Genomic DNA, 22209 nt, shown 5'->3' with positions numbered 1-22209 from the left:
CTCCATAGATTTTATAAAATACAATACTTTTTACATTTTGCTGCTGTACACTTTTATATTTGTAGAATACTATTTATTAGATATTTTTACACATATTTTTATTTTAGTAATTTTATATTAAGAAACCACATTAATATAGAGTTTAATATACATTAATATTTTTTTTTTCAAATTATAATTTTTGAAACATATATTAATTTCATGCATTAAGAATAAAAAATAAAAAAAAGGAAATAGAAAGTCATAACTTAAGTATTACATATTTGTGATTATATCCTAAACTAGATTATTGTACCAAGGTCATTTAATTACATCTACTAATTATAATATTATACATAATTATAGGGAAATTCTTAAGTAGAGACATCACGTTTGCTCTTATAGACACATGATAAACTACAACTCAATTTTTTTATATGATGATGTACATTGTAGTTATAGTAGACATTCTACTAATTTTCATGAAATTTTGAATAATTTACGATACCGCAAATAAGATTCAAACAATTAGTAGCACTCATGCTTGTTTTTTATATACCATGCAACATACTCAGTAGAATATTATTTTCAACACCGTAAATTATTAGAAATTTCACGAAAACTTAAGGGATACCAGCTATAATTACAATGTACATTGTCATATAAAAAAAATTAGGTTATAATTTCAACAAGTATCGAAAACATATTTTTTTACTATCGGTAGGGGCAAAAATGATGCACTTTAATCATATATATATATAGTTTATCAAACACTTCAATATAACTATTACAACTCGTGACACTTTAAAATCTATAATTCACCAAATATTCAACAATTTTTCTTCACAACACAGTTGCAATTGTTTTCCCTCACAACACAACTACATTTGTTTTTCCCCACAGCAAAATTGTACCAAACGGACCCTTAATTGCTAGCATAATTATTGCATTAATCAATGATACTAAATGCCAATTCAATTTGGCTTTGTACTAAATGCACGCTATCTACTTCCTACCCACGATAGAGAGGGAGAAGGTCATGTTTTTCCCATAAAGTCCCATGCCATCGTTGGCTTGGTGCATTTAGTAGATAATGTGCACCAAGCCAATGATGGCGTTACTCACACTTGCGTGTTTGCACTCATGATGAATAAATTTTCCCCTAACAATTACCATCCACACACTATCAAAAATAGGGGCAATAACAATTTTTTTTAACAATATTGACTTTTGTAGTTCCATGCTAAATCTTAAAATATAATTGTTGTCGTTTTTGTTGGGCAAACATAATCATTTTCCTGACCAATCACTAAACGTTTGTTACGTTATTGAACAATATTTGAGCTAAACAAAGCGAAAAACTACATGTGTCATCTATCTGCTTAAAGTAAATATAAAGATTTAATCATATGTAAATTACCTCTTACATCAAAAACAATCAAATTTTTGCGATGACTTGCATTACAAGTTGTATTGTTTGGTCAATTCAAGTATATTTCTAACAAGCTTCTTAGTATTCCAACTATATCATAATGGGGAAGAGAAAGAAATGTGACGATGACAGTCAACTATATATTTATAATTAATTTTGAACATTTATTTCTGAATGATAATGTCAATACACAACTATTAAAGTCTTTTTTCCATAGCTTTTATGCCAAATTTACTTCATTTTTTTTATATATTTTTTAACAACTGACAACGTTTTAGGAGAAGTAAAATGTATCTTGGAATGAAATGATAATTATGACATTCAATTTTTATGATAGGACCAAAGTAATAAGGGGAGGGGGTCTATTGCCTCAGTTCAATTGATATTAAGATAGAAATGAAAAATATCAAATCTAATTTGATTGCCATGAAAGAGTATTGAATTCAATTTGGAGTATTCGACTCATATATCCATTGAATTCCCATTAAAAAAGAATTGTACTCTGTAAAAATATGACATTGAAAATCATTCAATTTTATTAAATTTGTTTTATGGACAAATGATATTAATTAAAAAAATTGACAAAGTCAACAAAAGAATGAAAACAAAACTGTTAATATATATAGTAAAATCTTCCTAAAGTGTTACTCTATATTAGAATAACTCTCATATCACTACAACATTAATGCTTATTAGCGGTGGGAAGCTCCGCCGCTAATAAGTGCTCCGACTGCTAATTTAGCATGGACTATTAGCTGCGGGGGTCCGCCACTAATGTTTTTTTTTTATAGTATCAGTTTTTATATTAATTTAAAATAAATTAATATTCATTAAATTTAAATATTTTTAAAATTAGTTTTAATAAAATAATCAATTAATTAATTTGAACATAATTAACATTAAAATTAATATATAATTTTAATATTTGTCAAAATAACTAATACCGACATTGTCATAATAAATAATTATACTCTTAATTTAATCAAAATACATAAAATAATAACTATATAAAATCATTAAGGACAATTTGATAATTATCCTCATCTTCAACATTCTGTTGTGCTGGTGGCGGTGGCGATGAAGAAATATAAGGCTGCTTTGAAGATCGTCCAAGCGTGAGGTCCCCAAACTGATCTCGATGCTATGGGCGTATGGGGTGGATAAAATAGGTTGCTCCTGTTGTTGCGACCCGCTCCCAAACTCATCATACTTAAAATATGGTTGCTGCTGCGGATGCTGCATCGATCCTCCTGGAAAGTCAGTAAAGTTAAAATAGAGGGGAGGAGACTAGGAAGAGCGTACAAACATGTACTGATTTTGATACTGCGGAGGTTGTTGCCACGACATATATGGCGGATATTGTGGAGGAGGTTGTTGCGACGACATATATGGCAGATACTGCGGCGGAGGTTGGTACTATTGATGTGGCGGTGTATGAAGGTCAAGATGGGCGGTGTTACCCCGAGAAGATGTACCACCTTCAGATTGTGATGGAAAATACCTCTGCAGAAAGCTGTCAAACCATGGGTCATACAGATTACTGGATTGTTAAGGTTTCACCATCTAAATCGTCTCACGCATTGCCTTCAACATCAGAGCCATAGTAATCATATCTTCTTGGGGCGTAGGAGCAGTATGTGCTTGGAACTAACTTTGATTTGTAGAGCTGGAGGTTGACTTTCTCCCTTTCCCTTTAACCCAATAACCTACTCCTCTTTGGTAGTCAGATCTCTCCCCGAGTACTTTGCTTAGTATCTCGTATTGATCGACTGGGGACGAATCAACGCCAGATTCAGCACCAGACCCCTCACTCTGATGTTGAGACTGCCTTTCAAGTTGTGACCTCTTAAGCTCCATCGCCATTTTTTCCTATATAAAGAAAACATTAGAAATATAAAACTAAGATAACTTTATGAATATGAGAACACAATAATATTCACTTACATAATCTTGTTGGGCTGCCTCGTTGACAAAAGTTTTTGTCGATTTTTTCATATGCACATCCGTCCAAGTATCAACAACATGCGCATCTGGGTGCTCTTATACAAATCTAAAAATTGTGTTTTAGAATGTGTTATTTTGTAAAATTAAATCAACTTCTTCACTTACATATTCGTGACACTTTCCTGCTAACGTTTTTGTGCCTTGCGTTGTTACATACTTCATTTGTTTTCTGTTTGCATGGTTTTTGGAGGAGCGAGTCAAAAATCTTTCGCTAAAAAACAGCTCACAAATATCCTTCCATCTCTCCTTAGTGGAATGATCAGGTGGCTTGGGGAGTACATTCTCCCAATCTTCTATTCCCGCGTAATGCTTTTTGAAGTGTTTATGTCTGATGGTCTTTCTCTCGCGACATCTTTCGTCCATCTCCTTATAGAGAGTTGCTAGAACTGACTCAGGTTGTGTATGACCGTCTATAATATAATAATGATGCATTAAGAAAAAAAACACTTTAGATGAGTTTGTAAACAATGCCAATATATAATATAGAGCATAAGATTTGTAATTTTCTACCTTCATCTGATCAACTACTTGATCCTAAAACTGTCAGGTAAATCAGCCAAATCCAAATAATGTCCCAGACACAACATTGTAACTTGAGTGCCCATCAGTAATCAAACATTTTCATCTTGACAAAGCTCAACTAGCAATTCATCCTCTGCATCTGTCACTTCCTCATGTTCTAACATATCACCTTCGTCGTCATTTTCTCCATCAGTGCCAACATATGCAATAGGTTGATCAGATTGCATAATCAACTCTCCGAGGTCCACAATCAAAACAAAATTTGATGAGCTTGTGTCGTGTATAACATCATTAACCTCATTAAAATTGTCCTTAATGTCCCAAATTTGTCGATGATTCACATCTTCCACAACATTCCAATCACGACCTCTAAGTAGATCATCGAGATAGAAAACTTGCTTAGCTTCGCTAACAAGTATATACAACTCATCTTTGTACCATTCACCATTGATTTTTATGCTAGTGATATTATTTTCAATGATTGTTTTCTTTCTTCTTGGATTTGTATTAAACCATTTGCACCGAAACAATGCCACTGAATATGCACCAGTGAAAGATAATGTTACTACATCTTCAAGTGTGCCGTAATAATTAAAACCTTCTATTCCGACAACAGACACTCCATTATTCTGTGTAGTGCACTTTTTTATCTCGGTCATATGCAATAAATCGAACACCATTGACTTTTTTGTAGTAGGTTGCAAATGATCAGACTCAGATGTTAAAGCTAGTAAATTGATCACCATTTTCCAAAGACCCAAGCTTGTGCAAGTCATATATCTAAATATATAAAACTGTATTAGATTCATAAAAACAAAATTTTTTCCTATGCAAACGATCAGGATCACCATCCGAGTAATTTTGTATAATCTCTTGTAGATGTTCGCTGTTAATTAGAATATTGTTACGATACTTGATAAAAAAAACTTAAAATAAACACATCTTCAAATTTAAAAGGGAATAAACTTACTCTAAATAAGCCTCAATTTCAGCAGAATTCTAAAGTATGAACCACTTAGCTATTTCACGAGTGTTATGATCGAGAAGCTTCAAAGTTCCCTTTGTCAGTGGACGGCATTGAGATTGGAAGACTGCAAGATTTCGCGGGATATAAGTTGCACCTTCATTTTGATCAAGACGATTAAATCTTGTTTCAATGTCTTGGAAATACATTGAACAAAAGGTCAAAACCTCATCTGCAACATAGCCTTCGGCGATCGACCCTTCTGGGCGAGCTTTATTTCCCACGTAACTCTTCAATTTTTTCATGTACCTTTCAAAAGGGTACATTCACTTCATAAATACCGGGCCACCCAATATAGATTCTTCTGACAAATGTAAGACCAAATGAATCATTAGGGCAAAAAAAAGCTGGAGGAAAAATCAACACCATCTTGCACAATATATGAATAAGGTCATTTTGTGCTTTCCCCATATCTTTAACATTTAAAGTCCTAGAACATATTTGCCTGAAGAAATTGCACAATTCTGTAATGGTGGTCGATATAGATATTGGGAGAAACCTACAAACACCCACGGAAAGTAATCGTTGCATTATCACATGACAATCATGTGACTTTAATCCAATAATATTTGTATTACTCTCGGACACTTTCTTCTTCAAATTTGAACAAAATCCATTTGGAAATTTAACTCCTTTTATAAACTGACAAAACGGTTGCCTTTGCACAGGAGTTAATACATAAGGAGCGTGTGGCTTCAAAAACTTCCTGTTCTCATCCTCATAAATCCACAATGATTCCCTCACACCCATCTTTTTCAAATCATGTCTTGCATTAGTGGTGTCCTTAGATTTATCATTGTATAAGATGGTGCCAAGGAGACTATCACACACATTCTTCTCAACATGCATGATATGTATATTGTGTTTTAATTTGTTTGTACACCAATACTCAAGCTCATAAAATATGCTTTTTTTCCTCCATTTACCTTCATCTACACCTCTTTTACGTTTCACACCCCCAAACTAGACATTTTTTCCTGGAGGACATTTTTTCTCAACTTCTCCATCGAACTCAGTGTCTATTCTCATTTGATGAGTACTTGGCAAGAATCTTTGGTGACCAACATAGATGTCTTACCGATCACTCGTCTGGAAGTTGTGTCTTCATTACACGTAGGACAAGCTTTGTATCCCTATCCAATCCATCTAGACAAGCTGCTTCGAGTTGGAAAATCGTTCACTGTCCACAAAAGGGTGGCCCGCATCTTGAATATCGTGTTGGTTGTACTATCAGTTGTAACTACTCTGTTAATTAACCCACAATTCATTCAACTCATCCACCAATGGTCCTACAAATACATCCATGTCCTTACCCGGTGATTTAGCCCGGGAATAAGGAGGGTCAACATGAAATAATTATCTTTCATACACAATCAAGGTGGTAGAATATAGTTCGCCAACACCACATGCCATATGTTGTATGCGAGGTTCATATTGCCAAATGGATTAAATTCATCGGCAGCTAAGTCCAAATGAACATTTCTGGGATCTCTTGCAAAATCAGGATGCTTGACATCAAAGTCCTTCCACGCAGAGCCATCCACCGAGTGTCGCATCACCCTATAATCTTTAAATCTCCCAGTGTGATGCCATACCATGTGCTTCACTATAATACTTGAACTGTATAATCTTTTCAGGGTGTCAATGGAAAGTAACGCATCACCTTGTGCGACACTTTTTTGCCTTTCGTCATTTCGGAAGTAGTTCATCTACTACTTCCACAGACTGGACATGTCTCTTTAGATGCACGCTCATTGTAAAACAAGCAGTAATTATATTGACACACATGAATGGACTCGTATCCCAACCCTAATTTTTTCAATCTCTTTTTCGACTCGTAGTACAATGATGGAATTTTGTTTTCCTTCGGAAATGCAAGCTTTAACAACTTCCGCAATTCATCAAATATGTTGTTAGGCACCTTCCCTCTAACTTTTAGATGCAATAACTTTGCTAAAAAGTTGAGGGATGAAACCCAATCACAGCCAGGATACAACTCCACTTCAACCTCCTCAAATAACTCATCATAATACTAACTCGCATTGGGATCCATTTCTACTTCGTCAGTTTTCGGTAAAAGGAAGTCTTCCACAACGTGAATCATCTCATCAATCACCTCATCGGCAACAATTTCTTCAACCTCACCATGATGAATCCACTTATCATAAGCTTGATGAAAACCCCTACCGATATTTCGACAACATAACGACTATATTGTTGTAGGAAATACTTATTGCAGGATCTTTATTTATTTTCATGCAGTTTACATATTATCAAACAAACATGCAAATTCCTAGAACATGCTCCTATGAAATTGATACAAATATAGAGTAAAGTAAAACTTACATTACGCAGCAAAACTGGAACAACTTCATTCTTCAATCTTTCTAAGCCTTGATTCCTTTCTGTAGCAGAGTATGTTGGATTAGCTTATACAGGATCTTTATTTATTTTCATGTATATCTAATATTAAACAACTTAATACGAGATAGCCTAAAGCATGTTTCTAAAATTGAATTCAAAGAGAAACAAAGAATAGAATACTTACAGTATATGCAGCGGAATTAAGAGTCCTTCCTTTAGTTTCTCTAACTCGTGTATCCTCTCTGTCGCAGAGTATTATCAAGAAACTGAACTGATCTTCTATTTTCTTCACAATCTTCCAATGTATCCTTAGAACCACCTAGACCAGTGTGGGCAATTCTCAACACATGAGATAGATATAGAGAGAAGAAGAGAAAATAACAAAGAGGCTTAGAAAAGGACTTGTGTTTAGAGAGAATCTAAAACTATCAGAAAATTTGACTTGTGACTTATCAAACATATGTTTTGACTTCTCTCTAAGCACTCATTTTATAGACTCAATTAGGCCATTTAATTTAATTAAAAAATCAATAAAATAATAGCCATTTTGAAGCCCTAGGTCGAAATTATCATGGGCTATAGGCCCGTAAAATTTCCCATTTGATTATAAGCCCATTGGACTTAAAATCAAGGCTTGTATTATTTTCTATTGATTTAATTAATTAAATAATTATTTAAATCCTTTATCAAATTAATTATTTATAATTTGAACCTTGATTTAAATTTATTTATTAATTTAGATACCAATTTATCTTAATTAATAAATCTGCCATAATTTCTCTTTTCTTCTCAAAATTACACAACTCTGTAAAACTATCCAAAATTGACCTGGTCAACTTTGATAATTCTAATTGATGATTAAATCAATTAATTGAGACTATCTAGATGATTTTATCCAAGGTACAATGGGGACCATGGGCCTATTAAATCAAGCTCCAATAAGTTATCATAAATCTAACAAATGAATTTAGTAACTTATTAATTCCTCGTGACTCCACTATAGACTTGGAATTGCACTCTTGAATTTCATAGAATGCTCTATAACAAATATAGATACGCTATTAATTATCCATTGTTCCAACTATAATTGTCACTCAATCCTCTATAGACGGTCTACAATGAGATAGGACTAAAATACTGTTTTACCCCTCATTGTATTTTATCCTTAAAACACTTAGTTCCTTGTAAATGATATTTCAGTAAACTAATTTAATTACTGAAATGAGATCTATATCATTTAACACCTTGAACAAAACTAAAAGGAAACCATCATTTCACTTCTTCATAAGAAGCTATAGATGTTCACATCTATGATTAACACTCCCACTCAATTATGCTACCGAGTTCCCAAGGTGTAAGTATGGGCTAATCTGTAGGGTAAGCTGGTAACGAACAAGTCAAAGAACTCAAATAATACAATTAGTTAGAATACTAACCACTCAGAATTGAGATTGAATTGACCTATGGAAAACTATATGATATGACTAGAATAGATAATAACGGTATGTTTACTTATCTTATCAACTGTCAATATCGGTCCTGTCCGATGTAACAAATACATCTGATCTTATCTACTTTGCTAATGTTATGGAAATAACATAACACTGTAATGTGTAAGTAGATCATATCATAGATTGGAAAGTCAGTGTAAATCCTGTGCACTGACTAATCTTAGGACTAACTTATTTTGAACATATAATCATATTTATATTCCACTGTGATTACGTCACTATAAATAATATTAGCTATATGCTCAGGATTTAATAGAAGTTTATATTAAACAAATAATCATGAAAATAAAACATGTGAGCAAAATGATTGACCAAGTCAAAAAATGATTTCTATTATTTTATTGATAATAAAATGAGATTACAAAGAATTTGAGATTTAATTAGGGCATAAAACCCCAACAGAGTATTATCAAGAGATTGAACTAGATCAGCAACATAGTCTTCCTCACCAAGCCTTTGATCAACCAAGAACTAGTGTGGGTTGGTTCTCAATATATGAGATAGAGATCTAGAAGAGAAGAAGAAGAGATGGTGGCTAAGAAAGGATTAGACTGTCTAGGTTTTCACTTATCTAATCATTGAGACTGACTTCCTTATGAAAACCCTAAATATCATATTCCTTATATAGGAAACTCAATGGGCTTTATTTAAATTTAAATTAAAATTAATTACAAATAATAAGCAAAAATAAAAACCTTGGGCTGCCATAAATGGACTTGGGCCCAATCTCTTTGTTTTGAATTTAAATCCCAATTGGGCCTAAATTCAAAACCATTTATTTTTTTATTTTAATTAATTAATTAAATCCTTATTCAAATTAATTAATTATAATTTGAAACTTGATTTATTATTATTTATTTATATTGACACAAATTTATCAATATTAATAAATTTACCCAAAAATTCTCTATTATTCTCTAAATCTCACATCTCTATAAATTTTCCAAAATTGATCTAATCAACTTTAAAAATCCTAATTGATAATTAAATCAATTAATTGAGACATTCTAGATGATTTACTCAAATGTGATGCGGGGACCATGGATCCATGAAATCAAGCTCCAACAAGTTACTGTGAATTTATTTACGAGTAATTTCACTATCTTATTAATTTCTTGTGACTCCACTATAGAATCTGAATTGAAATCTTGAATCCATAGAACGTATTTTCAAAACTATAAATACGTTATCCATTATTATAACTATTACAGTCAGTCAATCCTCTATCGATGACTTACTAACGAGATGCGTGTAAATCACTATTTTACCCCTCATCAGTATTTTATCCTTAACACCCACTAAGTTCCTTATAAATGATATTTCTGTGAACTTAATCACAGAAATGACATCTCAATCATTTAACCTTTTGAACAAATCAATTAAGGAAATCATATTTTCACTTCTCATACAAAAGTTATAGATTCGTATCTATGTAAGCATGGGCTAGACCGTAGGGTAAGCTAATAACAAACAAGTCAACAGATTTAAATAATATAATTAGCATAATATTATCATTCAGAATTAATATCGACTTAACCTATGGTAAACGTTGTGACATTGATTAGATTAGATAACAACGATAATTTTTTATCAATCAATAATCAATATCGGTCCTAGTCCGATTTAACTAAATACATCCGATCTTATCTACTTGGTCAATGCCTTGGAAAAGACATCACACCCCAAATGTGTAAGCAGATCATATCGTAGATTTCCTAATCAGTAAAAATCCAATGCACTGATCTAATCTTAGGACTCGTTCTTTTGAACATACAATTACAACTATAATCTACTGTGACCTAGTCACTATAATTGTTGTTATCCAATAAATTATCATTGATGACGTGGCAAGTAATCCCTGGACACGTGGCTGACACCTGGAAGCGTCTGCTAGAGTATCGACCAGAAGACACAGTAGAAGCAGGGTAAGCCCGTCTTACCCGCGACCAGTCTGGTCGATGGTTCCGTGTACAAGGCAACATTTATGGGAAGATCTTTGTAATCCCGAATTTATCTTACTCAATCTCCTGAGTACCCGATTATTCAGGGGAGAATATCTATAACAATCTTTTGTAACCCCCCTTAAGCCTATAAATAGCAAGAGATAGCTCAAGGGAGGGACTTTTGGCTTTTGAATCATTCGAAACTATAGTAATTCTCCAAGTAAACTTGTATTGTTCTTCAGAGGTTAGTGAAACTCATTGAACTCTAGTTCTTTGACCACTTTTCTGATTCTCACATCAATATCAGTCTAAGTGGACGTAGGTCATTACCAGATCCTGGGGCCGAGCCACTATAAAAATTATTGTGTGATTTACTGTTTTTGCCATACGTTCTTCTCTATACATTCATTCATATCAATCACATTTTGACTCCGTGTCAGTTGGCCAAATCTTGGGTCAACAATTGTAACTATCCATGTTTGTATTATTTCAATAATCATGTAATAAAACAAGCAAGCAACACGGTTCTAAAACTAAATGATTTCTACTATTTTTATTGACAATATGAAATCGTGTAACATGTCCGACATGGTTTTATAAGTGCATAAAACCCAGCAAACTCCCACTTGCCATTTTAAAACAAATGGGACATGTTTCTCAAAACCATGCATTCTACATGCTTCACAATTATGCTCTCTACTTGTATCTTTGTTAAGGGATATGAAAGATTGCCTTCCAATGCTGTCTTCATCACCTTCACATTATGCCTTCACCACACATCCTCGATAATGTGGTGCTTTCTCTCTTTATGCTTTGCTCTTTTGCAGCTTCGAGGTTCTTTAGAATTTTCTATTGCCTCATTACTGTCACTAGAAAAAATGAGTTGTTTATCCATTTCTGGAATAACACCGTCCGTACAGAACTTTCTTAGCCAGACTATTTCCTTAGCCACCATAGATGCAGCTATGTACTCAGCCTCCAAGGTGGATTCTGAAATGGCAGGTAGCCTAACGCTTCTCCAAATCACAACTACTGAGATGGCAGACAACTTATCGCTTTTCCAAATCATAGCTCCACCTCCAAGAGTAAACACATTTTTTCAGAAGTAGACTTCTTGTCATTAACATCAGTCTAAATTCTAAATCTGTGTAGCCTAACAGGTTCAAAGATCCACCTGAAAAGACTAACATATAGTTTCTAGTTTGTCAAAGATACCAACCCCCAAATTTTACTGACACTTGCTCACCACTCCCACTACATAGCAGATCTTCAGTCACAACATACAACATAGTATGCATTAGACTTTTAATTTCAAATGCATAAGGAATGCGTTACATCTTTTCTTTCTCTTGAGGAGCCTGTGGAGACTGCTGCTTAGAAAAATAAATTCCATGTCAAGACGCTAAACATCCTTTCTCAAAATTTGTTACAGAGTAATGACCAAGTACCTCACTAAAGTAGGTCGCTTGAGTTAGAGCCAAAATTCAGTTATTCCTATCCTTAATGTTCTAGATACTAAGAACACGACTTGCTACAACAAAATCTGGAATTTCGTTTCCAGCCAGTTTTTTATGTCTGATAATTTCTTGACATTGTTTCCAATGAGTAAGATATCATCTACATAAAGGATTAAGAACACCACAATGCCTTTTTCCCTAAGTTGTCAAACACAAGGGTCAACTACATTTTGTTCAAAACCTCAGGTCTTCATGTTTTCATTTAACCTTAAGTTCCAGGAGCGCGAAGCCGACTTTCTTGTCCAACTACTCTAAATCCTTCTGATTAATCCATGTGAATGGTCTGATCAAGAAATCCATTAAAAGATGCTTCTTTGATGTCCATTTTCCTTATCTCTTAATCAAGAATTGTGGTTGTGGATAAGAGTATATAAAATGAATTTTAACATGGCTATCGGAGAAAAAGTTTTCTCTAAGACAAATTTCTCTCTCTGCCACGAGTCGAGCTTTTAATGTCTCAACCTTTCCATCAGATTCTCTCTTCTTCTTATAGACCCACTTGCACCCCATGGGCCTAAAGTCCAATGGCACATCTACAAGATCTCAGACAAATTAAGAGTACTTAGACTTTATTTCCTGGTACTTGGCTTCAAGTCAAAGATCCCTTTCAAACTTATCCATTGCATGTTTAAAGGCCAACAGATCATTGTTACTTGTGTCCCCAACCAACTGGTGGATTTCACTATCCTTTCATAGGTACCGGGTTTCGAGAAACCCTCCCATCACTACTAAAAAATTGTACTTAGACGATGCACCTCAGACGACATTTTTAGTAGAATAGACGTCTCATGTTAAAAGTAAAGATGAGACGACAGACTCTCTAGAACTGTCGTGCTATTCAAACTGAAGATTACATTAGATGACTGTTCTATAGAGACTGTCGTCACGTATCTACCTTTAACATGAGAAGACAGTTCTAATAGAAACGTTGTCTCAATGCAACCCAATTTTTTTTGGCATTAATTAAATTTGTATATATTTTAATATGAATTAATAAATATACTAAATATATTATGCAAATATATTTATAAAAAATAAATAATAATTAATAATTCAAATTTAAATTTAAAAGAGTTATTTAATATTAGTTGTTAAATTATTTAATAATACTTTTAAGATAAAAATAATAAAAAAATATTATGTTAATAATACTTTTAAGATAAAAATTAATAAAAAAAATGTCATACTTCTATTAGTTATATATACTATTTTATTAACGTGCGTTACTTCTAAATTATAACAATAATGTCTTTAAACTAATAAAATATAATATATAAAAAGAAATTAAATAAAAAAACTAATGACCCAGTATCTTCAAAATAGAATTAGGCAATTAGGGGTAAAGTCTTTTACCATTTCTCTTCTGCATAAGTCGATAGCACAACCCTATGCTATAACAGCTACCGGCGACAACTGCAATCCAGCAATCTATGACAACTAGGGAGAACGGCGACAACCCAGGTGACGGCGGCGACGACGGCTCCTTCCTTGGATACAGGCAAGCCCTAACTACTTGTGGTCCAGCCCATCTCCGACCTAAAGCTCCGGCGTCTTCGCGCCTAACTCTCACTCCGACCATTCGATCGCTGCCCTCCACCCATCTCCGGCGTAAAGCTCTTCTCGGTGCCGTGTTCCTGCTTCTCTATCTTCTTCACAGTGATAGCCACAAGACTTTGGGAATTTTCTTTTTTTTCTTTTTTTCTTTCTCTGCACTGATTTTTTTGGTTTAAATACTAAAGATTTGATTGAATATGTGTTTCTTTGAATGGGACGTTCCATTATCGTGATTCAATTTTGTGAATAAGATTCATTTTTGAGAATAGAAGGGTTTATAAAATATTCATTTTAGTTGTATAATTTATGTAATTAAGGTGTTTGGTAATTATCACAACACAAACTCTTCTCTCTTTTCTTTTCTTTTTTTCTATTTATTTTTCTTTTTTGAAATTTTAAATGGAAAAAAATTAGTTTAATTGCTATAATTGATTAGTATGATAGTGATGATCTTTTCTCTTCACAAAAAGACCGAACAAGAAATTATAACTTTTACACTATAGCTAATTTGTAAATACAGTTTCAAGGTGTGAGAACATATAAATCCATTTAAGATGATATTATATTTTGTTCTTTTCAAAATTTGGTGTGCATATAAACTGTTTGATTAAATTCCTCAATAACCTGTAATTCTATTTTCTTATGTATGTACGGATTTTAACTCAAGCTTCGATGCTTGCCTAAAGAACTGCCCACTTCTCTGTTCCACATTCCTAATCTAAGTACCCTCAACTACTCCACTAAGCCCAATCATGTCATCACCTCCGTTAGAATCGAAGACAAGCCTCCTTCTTCTTCCACCACCACCACCACCATCGGCTAGCTATATGCATATATATGAGATATGTTAATCAGTTGGATATCATAGTGATCAATTTTATGAGTTTTGAAATTATAATGATTGTAAGTGTTAGTGTAAGACCCGTGTATTTATGCTCTTTAGCTATAAATATATATAAATGGCTTTATGAGTGTGAATGAGGTAAGTTTTAGTTATATATAGTGGGATGTGCTCTGTTCCATAATTTTACTGCTTTTGATGGTCTTGCTTGCCTTTTTAAAGTATATATTACTAATCTTTTAAATAACGCATTAGAAGTGTTTGAATAAATGCTTCACTGAGATATATGTCAATAATATCTTTAAACTAAATTGACAATATTCAAATTTATTAGAGGTGTAATATTTTCAGTTTTATTCCCCAATTGATACTTGATTTATCTAAGTTTTGCACAGATGGTATTAATTTGTTGTTATTCGTAGACTTTATGCAAATGGTAAGTATCTTTAATATCTTTAAATAAACTTATGATTCTCAATAAAGTGATATTTTATATCAGTTAAAATGAGTGGCTCGTATATATGTACAATTTAGGAGATATAAGTAACAAAGATTATCATGTGTTTATTTTTCTCCAATCCCACTACAAAAGCTCACCTTATTGGGCTCCACGACAACTATAAAGTATCATGTGTTTAAAAATGATGTTTGTTTTTATCTACTTGCTATGATGAGATCAGGAAGTGATGAAAGTTAAACTTATTTGCTTTATGAGTTGTTATCCTGAGCGGTTACCTGAGCAACACAAGGTTCTCCAGAAGCACAGTTTCTTAGTAGATAAGATGAGGGTAGAACACCGTTTCATGTCTATTGTTATGCTTGTTGTTTGTTGATATATACACATGCATACTGACATGTCAGCACTTCATGTCAGCATACTGAGTTTAATAATTGTCATTATCAGATAATTTTTCACTACTTGCAGTTTGAATCCGAAGACACTTACTCTTTCTTACTTTTTGGTGGTGGTGCCTTGCTTACCCTGTGGCTAGCATCAGCTGTTGTTGGAGCAATTGATTCTATCCCGGTGGTGTGTAGGCTTTTCCTTAGCATCTTTGTTTTTCAATCAAGTCAATAGATTGTTTTTCCCTAAGTTGGCATATTAATGATATGCTTAATTCAATGAAATGAATCAGTTCCCCAAATTGTTGGAGATTGTTGGTCTTGGCTATACAGTAGATGTGTGTAGGTTTTCTTTCATGCATTATAGCAGAATTTCCTTAAAAACTCCGTAAAACTAGATATGAGTAAAACTGGATATGAGTCAACTATCTCTAGTAATATATATTTATTATTCATCAAGTGGTTATTACCTTTGTTTTTACCTTAGTGTAATTCATGTCTTATCTATATATATAGATATATATGTATCTAGCAACCAGCTTGCACCTTATCTGGATTAATGCACACGCTAAAAAGGGTCATATTGATTAAAGCAGATGGTCCCAAAAATGATTAGTAAGTAGTCTCGAGTTCTTAGATCACTAGGGTATATATGAAAAGCATCACACACTACTATACACTGGAATTCGCATTGTTATTATTGGTTATTGTTCAAAATGTGCCTGATCGTTCTTGTAATTTTTCAAGATATATAGAGCACTACTATATATTGATTGTCTCTTCTTTGTAAACCATACTCACTATATATATGTTTTTAGCTATATATATGTATATGTATATTTGCCTCCCCTTTTTATCTTATATCTTTAATAATGGCTATACTACAGTTTTAGATATATTTGTGTGTGCATGTGAATGTGTGTATGTAAATGTACCTACTTATATAGATATAGATATGATCATCGTATATATACTTTATTTATATATATTGAAAGTGGACTGTGTCCTATTACACTACTACAGTACAATGTGTATATATATATATCATTTTTCTGGGAAATAGAAAATTAATATTGTAAAAGAGTCTAGCATAAGGTAATTCATGCCTCTTTTCATTCTTACTGTACATATAAGGTTTCAATAGTTAGTAACAGAAAATATTTGGTTCTTTTCCATTACTGCATTTTACAATAATGGGTGTATGCCAATGTCTCATGATCTTCCATATATTTATAGTATACATATTCCTTTAAATTACCAATTCTAATCAATATCTTCTTTTTTCTCTGGTATTTGATTATGTCAAAATTTGATTTTATGTGGCTTCAATAAAACTGCACCCATAATGGTGAGCACACTGAAAACTTTACTTTAAAGATGGTGGCATGTCTTCTTCCATAAAATAATAATAACAGCACGGACAAAATTTCTACCTATCAAATATTAAAGCCCTCTGTGGCCTATCGGCAGTATCTTGAGGTGGGGGAATCCTCTCCACGATTGCATTTAATATTTCAGTGATACCTATCCCCTCCTACATATACATGTTTATGTACATGTTTCTCTTGAAACTTTACACAAAAGTATTGTTTTCAAATTGTTTTTTTCAGCTGGTCTGTGTTTTTTGCATAATAAAAGAAAGGGAAGACATAAAGCATGGTCTGTGTTCTTTGCATTTCTTAACTATTTCTACCAGCAAGTTTCAGAATAATACTTAGGGGGGAAGTTGTGGATAATGATCTCAAATTTCAACAATTTATTGTGTATAAACCTCAGAATGCAGGAGTTGTTGAGGTTTGTTATATTGTGTTGTTTCAGTTGTCTTCATCATGTTTCAATGATTTCCAGGATGCTATTAGTTCATAATTTCTGTTGGTACTTGCAGCTCTTTGGTTTAACTTGAACTTCTTTCTCTCATTATTCAGGGTCAAATTATAAAAACTATTGGGTTTCTTAACAATTTCTTTCTGTTGGTACTTGATGCAAAGGTTTTTGTGCCTTCTTACCCAAAATCTCTGACTGAGTTGATGGGAAAGTCTTCTATTTTGCTTATCAATGGAAGCTTGCAAAGGAGAATCCATGGACTAGTGGGTGGCTTCTTTAAATCTCCACAGCTCAAGGCTCAAATCACCAGAGACATGTACAAGTATGTTCAAGAATCTATGACAAATTGGAGCCATGACCGACCCATCTACATTCAGGATGAAACCAAAAATGTAAGCTCTCTTTCTCACACATCTTGATCTTGGGGAATGAGTTGTGAGGATATTCTTTAATATTTGAGGATATCCAGAAGTTGAGGTACTGATGGACACTACTCCAGGAGTTGAGGCACCTATTGACACTAGTACTTTGTATGAGACACCTACACCTTCACCTTCTATTCATCCTGAGCCACTAAAGGTAAATTCTCTTATATTTTTTAAGAAATGATTATTTAACTTATACTAACTATAACATCATTGCAGAAAGATGTTAAGTGCAAATTATACATTGGGCAAGGTGGTGATGTTGTGGCTCTTGGACGGGCGGTGGCTACCAAAGGCAATGTACATGGGAAAAGTTTAGCACCTGGTAACTATCATGTGGTTGTTGATAGATGTCTATATGGGAGTGCAAAACTACCTGTCTCAGTTGGGGATGAGATGACTCTTGTGGTTCATGCGGTCAACAGTTATGTTGCTTGGCCATCGCATCTGATCATTACTTATGATCATGAACAGGTAACTTTTAGTGTGCTGTAAAAATTTTCATCTTGAAAGATCCATAAATGTTTAATTTCATGGAGAGAGAGGGAGTAAATTGTGTAATAGATGGGGATTTTGACAAAGAAATATATGGTGTGGTACTGGTGAGGAGCCATGTGCCAAAGGAATTGACATAGCATACTTAATTAGTCTCTTAAATTATATATTTACATTATTGGTTTCGGTTGGAATACAACCTATAAATTGCAAGTGCTACTACAAACAGATAATAAAATAGTGTATTAGAAACTTCTCTTTTGCGATATTTTCAAAATGTCTTTCTCATTATGCCTCCCATGTACAACCATATATGTTCACACTCCTAAATTCTTACATTTTTTAATACATTTGTTCTCACCTACTACAACTAAAAGAATTATAGCCCTCCATGAAGAATATTATATATATATATATATTTATACATGTATATGTGAAAGGAAGAGATCAATTTTGGACGAGCATTTGCATTGATAACAAATTGAATGTATTTTGTGATTTTTTTATCTAACCTTTCTATGTTAATTGTGAAGGAACCCAAGAGACTAAAGAGAAAGAGGATTTCAGCAGCTTGTCTGCCAACACAAGACCTAAAACATCCTCCACAACATCTTCCCACTACTCAAGAAGAGGCAGGATCAAGTATGGCCAGTAAGTCGCCGATTATCTTCAAGGTTCCCACTGGACTTCCCATGTTTTTTAAGATACTTCTAGGTTCAGTTAAGTACGTAGAACCAGGATTCATGATTGGCATTCTTATGGAGACCAATATTATGGGCGAACAATATACCTTATATATCTCACATGAGGATATAGTACACTTTGGACTTATGGAAGAAATCGGCTCGTCTTGCATTTCATTCTATATCAGGTAAATTTTAAATTAATAAACATTATATATTTTAGTTTCTTTTTAAGTATAACTATAATATCATTAACTTTCATGTATGTAGTATAATACATTCCGAGTTGTGCGATAGAGAGATATCACACTTTTTTGGTTTCATTGAGCCATCGTGGTCATCGAGAATTGGGACAAATATGGATAATCGGGCTGAAATTATCTCAGAACGTATCAATAACTCAGTAATGGGTCAAACTTGGTTAATGCCATACCATTTCTTGTAAGTAAATTTTTCATTTAATATTAATTTTACTTATACCTTATGATGTTTATTTTAATAACTTTGTTTAAATGCATACGTCACTGGATGTTAGTGATCATTGATCCAGATGACCATATATGTTACTATCTTGATCCACTTAGAAAATCTTCTCCAAATGATTTGAAGAACCTTATGAACAAGTAATACATTTGAAACTCATTTTAGAATATAATATGGTTATTTGATATGAAAATAAAAAATTAATATGCTCTTCATATTGATGTATATATAGTGTCTCTTCACACATTAAGCGAAAGACAGGAAGGAATGAAAAAAATTACAAGTGGAAAATAGTCAATTGCCCTCGTCAAACATCGTCAGTAGAATGCGGCTTTTATATCATAAGGATGATGAAGGACTATTGCTTGAATGAGACACCAATGCGATGGCTAACTAGTAATGTAAGTGTATTTATTAGTATTGAACTACAATTCTATTGGATTTAATTTCTGACTTAGTTTTTATTTTGTGTTTTGTAGTGTGGTTGAAAGAATACATATACACTTGGCGAAATTAATGAAACTCGAAATGAATGGGCAGCCAAGCTTCTTGAGCGGATGAGTTATAGCTAGAGTAACTTTTGAAATCAGAATTAAAAAATATACTAATTATAGTATTTAGTTAGTACTTACATAGTTATTCCACGTGTATATTTTGATATTGTAATTTTTAGATTTGGAACATACTGAGTTCTATTGATTTTGTCTGCCTATTGATTATGTTTGAACTATGTTGTAATTACACAGGAAATTATGAATGAATATAGTGGTTGAAAATAGAGAAATGAAAAAATTCTCATATTCTACATGGGACGTCGGTCTCCACGAACTTGTCGTCTTATGTATTGCAGGGGACGATGCTTGCACATAAATTGTCATCTCATGTGCTGCAGGAAGATGACGCTTTAGTAGGAACTGTTGTCTCATTTATTATAGTAGACGACGCTTGCACAGAAATTGTCGTCTCATGTACCACAAGAGACAACGTTTGTATAGGACCCATCATCTCATGTACGACATGAGATGACACTTTTATTTCAACTGTCGTTTTATGCTTTTACATGGCATGACATTGCATGGGATGACGGTATTAGAACCGACGTATGAGAGTCCATACGACGGTTTAAAACCATCGTCCCATGTCAATTTTGTAGTAGTGCATTATGACGAGGCATCGTAACTTTCTGACATGGATTAGTGGTTTCTAAATCTACCATGTTTTCATCGACTTTCATTAGTGAGGATGGAATAATAGTTTATAGTTTTTCCATCTAATACTATTTTGCTATGAGACTTGAAATTCATTATGTAGTCGTTGTCCAGAAAAGTAGCATTTGTAGAGCCAAAAACTTTCTTGTCTACTGGACTATAAAATAGACCACCCTGAGTACCTTTAGAATATCCATCAAACAAGAAAACCCTCATTTTGTTGTTCTAGCTTTCTACCTTTTTTCCTCAAGACATAAACATGACACCGCCAAATTCCATAATGACGTAAATGTAGAGTCCAAGAACTTTACTTAGCTAATTGTTTAGTAGTATTATAGTATGTTTAGTGTTATCTTTGTTACTATGGATTTTTGGTTCAGACCGGGAATTATTTGGACACTCATAGTAGTACTTATAGATTTTCTAAGTTTAATCTATAGTTTAAGAATATTAAGTATAACCTAAGGTTTGATTAATGTGATTGATATTAAGGATAGTATTTGTTATATTATAAGGTTTAGATATCAACCAATAGGATTTTAAGCACATGTTATGAATGGTAATTAAGGATTAAGTATTTTTGAGGATTAAATTAAATAAGGGTAAAGTTTGAATGATATAGGGTCAGTCAGCAGCTTTGAATACGTTAAAGGCTTAGTCAAGGCTGTTTACTCCATTCAAACTTAGCTAAAAATGTGTAATTTCGTGTTTAAATATTCAGCGTGTGCCGATATATCGCAGCTATAGGGGGCGATATATCGCAGCACGTAGATACGGAAAACACGAATCGATGCACGGTCGCCTCTGGAACAATGGTCCAGGCGATATATCGCCTATAGGGGGCGATATATCGCCTCCACCAACATGTTTTCAAATACTTTTGAATTCTTTTCCTTTCAGCCATTCAAACTCCTTCAACAGTCCAGCATCTTTTGAACGAGTCTTCAGCCTCTTCTGAACGATTATTCAAATGATTTTCACCTAAAAAGCCATTATTTTTATTCAAGTAAAATCAAGATACTTTCATTCCCAAACTCTATAAATAGGACCTAGTACCCAGCCATTATTCACCATTTGCTCTAAGTTCAGAAGCTGCTAGTGTTAAGTAATTGTGAGAGTGTAAACACTTGGTTTGGGAAAAACTATAAGCTTAAACATCATAAGCTTATCAAACACTTTGGGAAGTGAGTTCTATAGTATTTCGGTGGAGGTTAGATTGATCTTGCAAATCTTTGAGGTAAACCCGAAACTCTATTTCATTTATTTCATGTTATTTCCTTTCTCAAAACCTTCTACTCAGTCCCCTAACCTCATTCTTATTTTGGTTAGGGAATCCAAGTTCTTAAGCATATAAGTCAGTAAGTATGTTTTTTTTTATGGTTTAGTCTTTCCATCTCTTTCATTTCATCTCCTTTCTTTAGACTCACTCTTTCTTATGGTTTTAGGAGTGTTCCAAAAAGTCCCAACTCAGTCCGTTATATCCCGGTAACTTTGGTAAGGAAAATAGGCTAGAATCAATATGTTATGTGCTTATGTTATCTATATGTTTTATGTTAT

The 22209-nt window shown here is 33.3% G+C and overlaps 1 protein-coding gene and 1 pseudogene across 1 annotated transcript; both read left to right on the top strand.

Annotated features, from left to right (window-relative positions):
* Positions 1-15111: 15111 nt before the first annotated feature.
* Positions 15112-20254, top strand: LOC133781576 (uncharacterized). Its single transcript, XM_062220616.1, has 9 exons — positions 15112-15479; positions 15617-15721; positions 17460-17750; positions 17828-17937; positions 18003-18257; positions 18812-19149; positions 19232-19402; positions 19677-19845; positions 19924-20254. Exons 4-9 carry the CDS (start codon positions 17842-17844, stop codon positions 19930-19932), a joined length of 1038 nt encoding a protein of 345 aa, XP_062076600.1. The 5' UTR covers positions 15112-15479; positions 15617-15721; positions 17460-17750; positions 17828-17841; the 3' UTR covers positions 19933-20254.
* Positions 15354-15434, top strand: LOC133787813 (small nucleolar RNA snoR128; annotated as a pseudogene).
* Positions 20255-22209: the final 1955 nt, after the last annotated feature.

Source organism: Humulus lupulus, chromosome 6 (genome assembly GCF_963169125.1).
Source record: "Humulus lupulus chromosome 6, drHumLupu1.1, whole genome shotgun sequence".
In the NCBI taxonomy this organism is placed as follows: Eukaryota; Viridiplantae; Streptophyta; class Magnoliopsida; order Rosales; family Cannabaceae; genus Humulus; species Humulus lupulus.
The sequence above is the reverse complement of the archived record's forward strand: the minus strand, read 5'-3'. Positions and strand labels throughout refer to the sequence as shown.

What these genes read in the sequence shown, in the direction of transcription:
- LOC133781576 (XM_062220616.1), top strand. Translation starts at nt 17,842, where the DNA reads ATGGACACTACTCCAGGAGTTGAGGCACCTATTGACACTAGTACTTTG. An exon ending in TGCATTTCATTCTATATCAG is followed by an intron (nt 19,150 to 19,231) that starts GTAAATTTTAAA and finishes TCATGTATGTAG; the next exon opens with TATAATACATTCCGAGTTGT. An exon ending in TTAATGCCATACCATTTCTT is followed by an intron (nt 19,403 to 19,676) that starts GTAAGTAAATTT and finishes ATGTATATATAG; the next exon opens with TGTCTCTTCACACATTAAGC.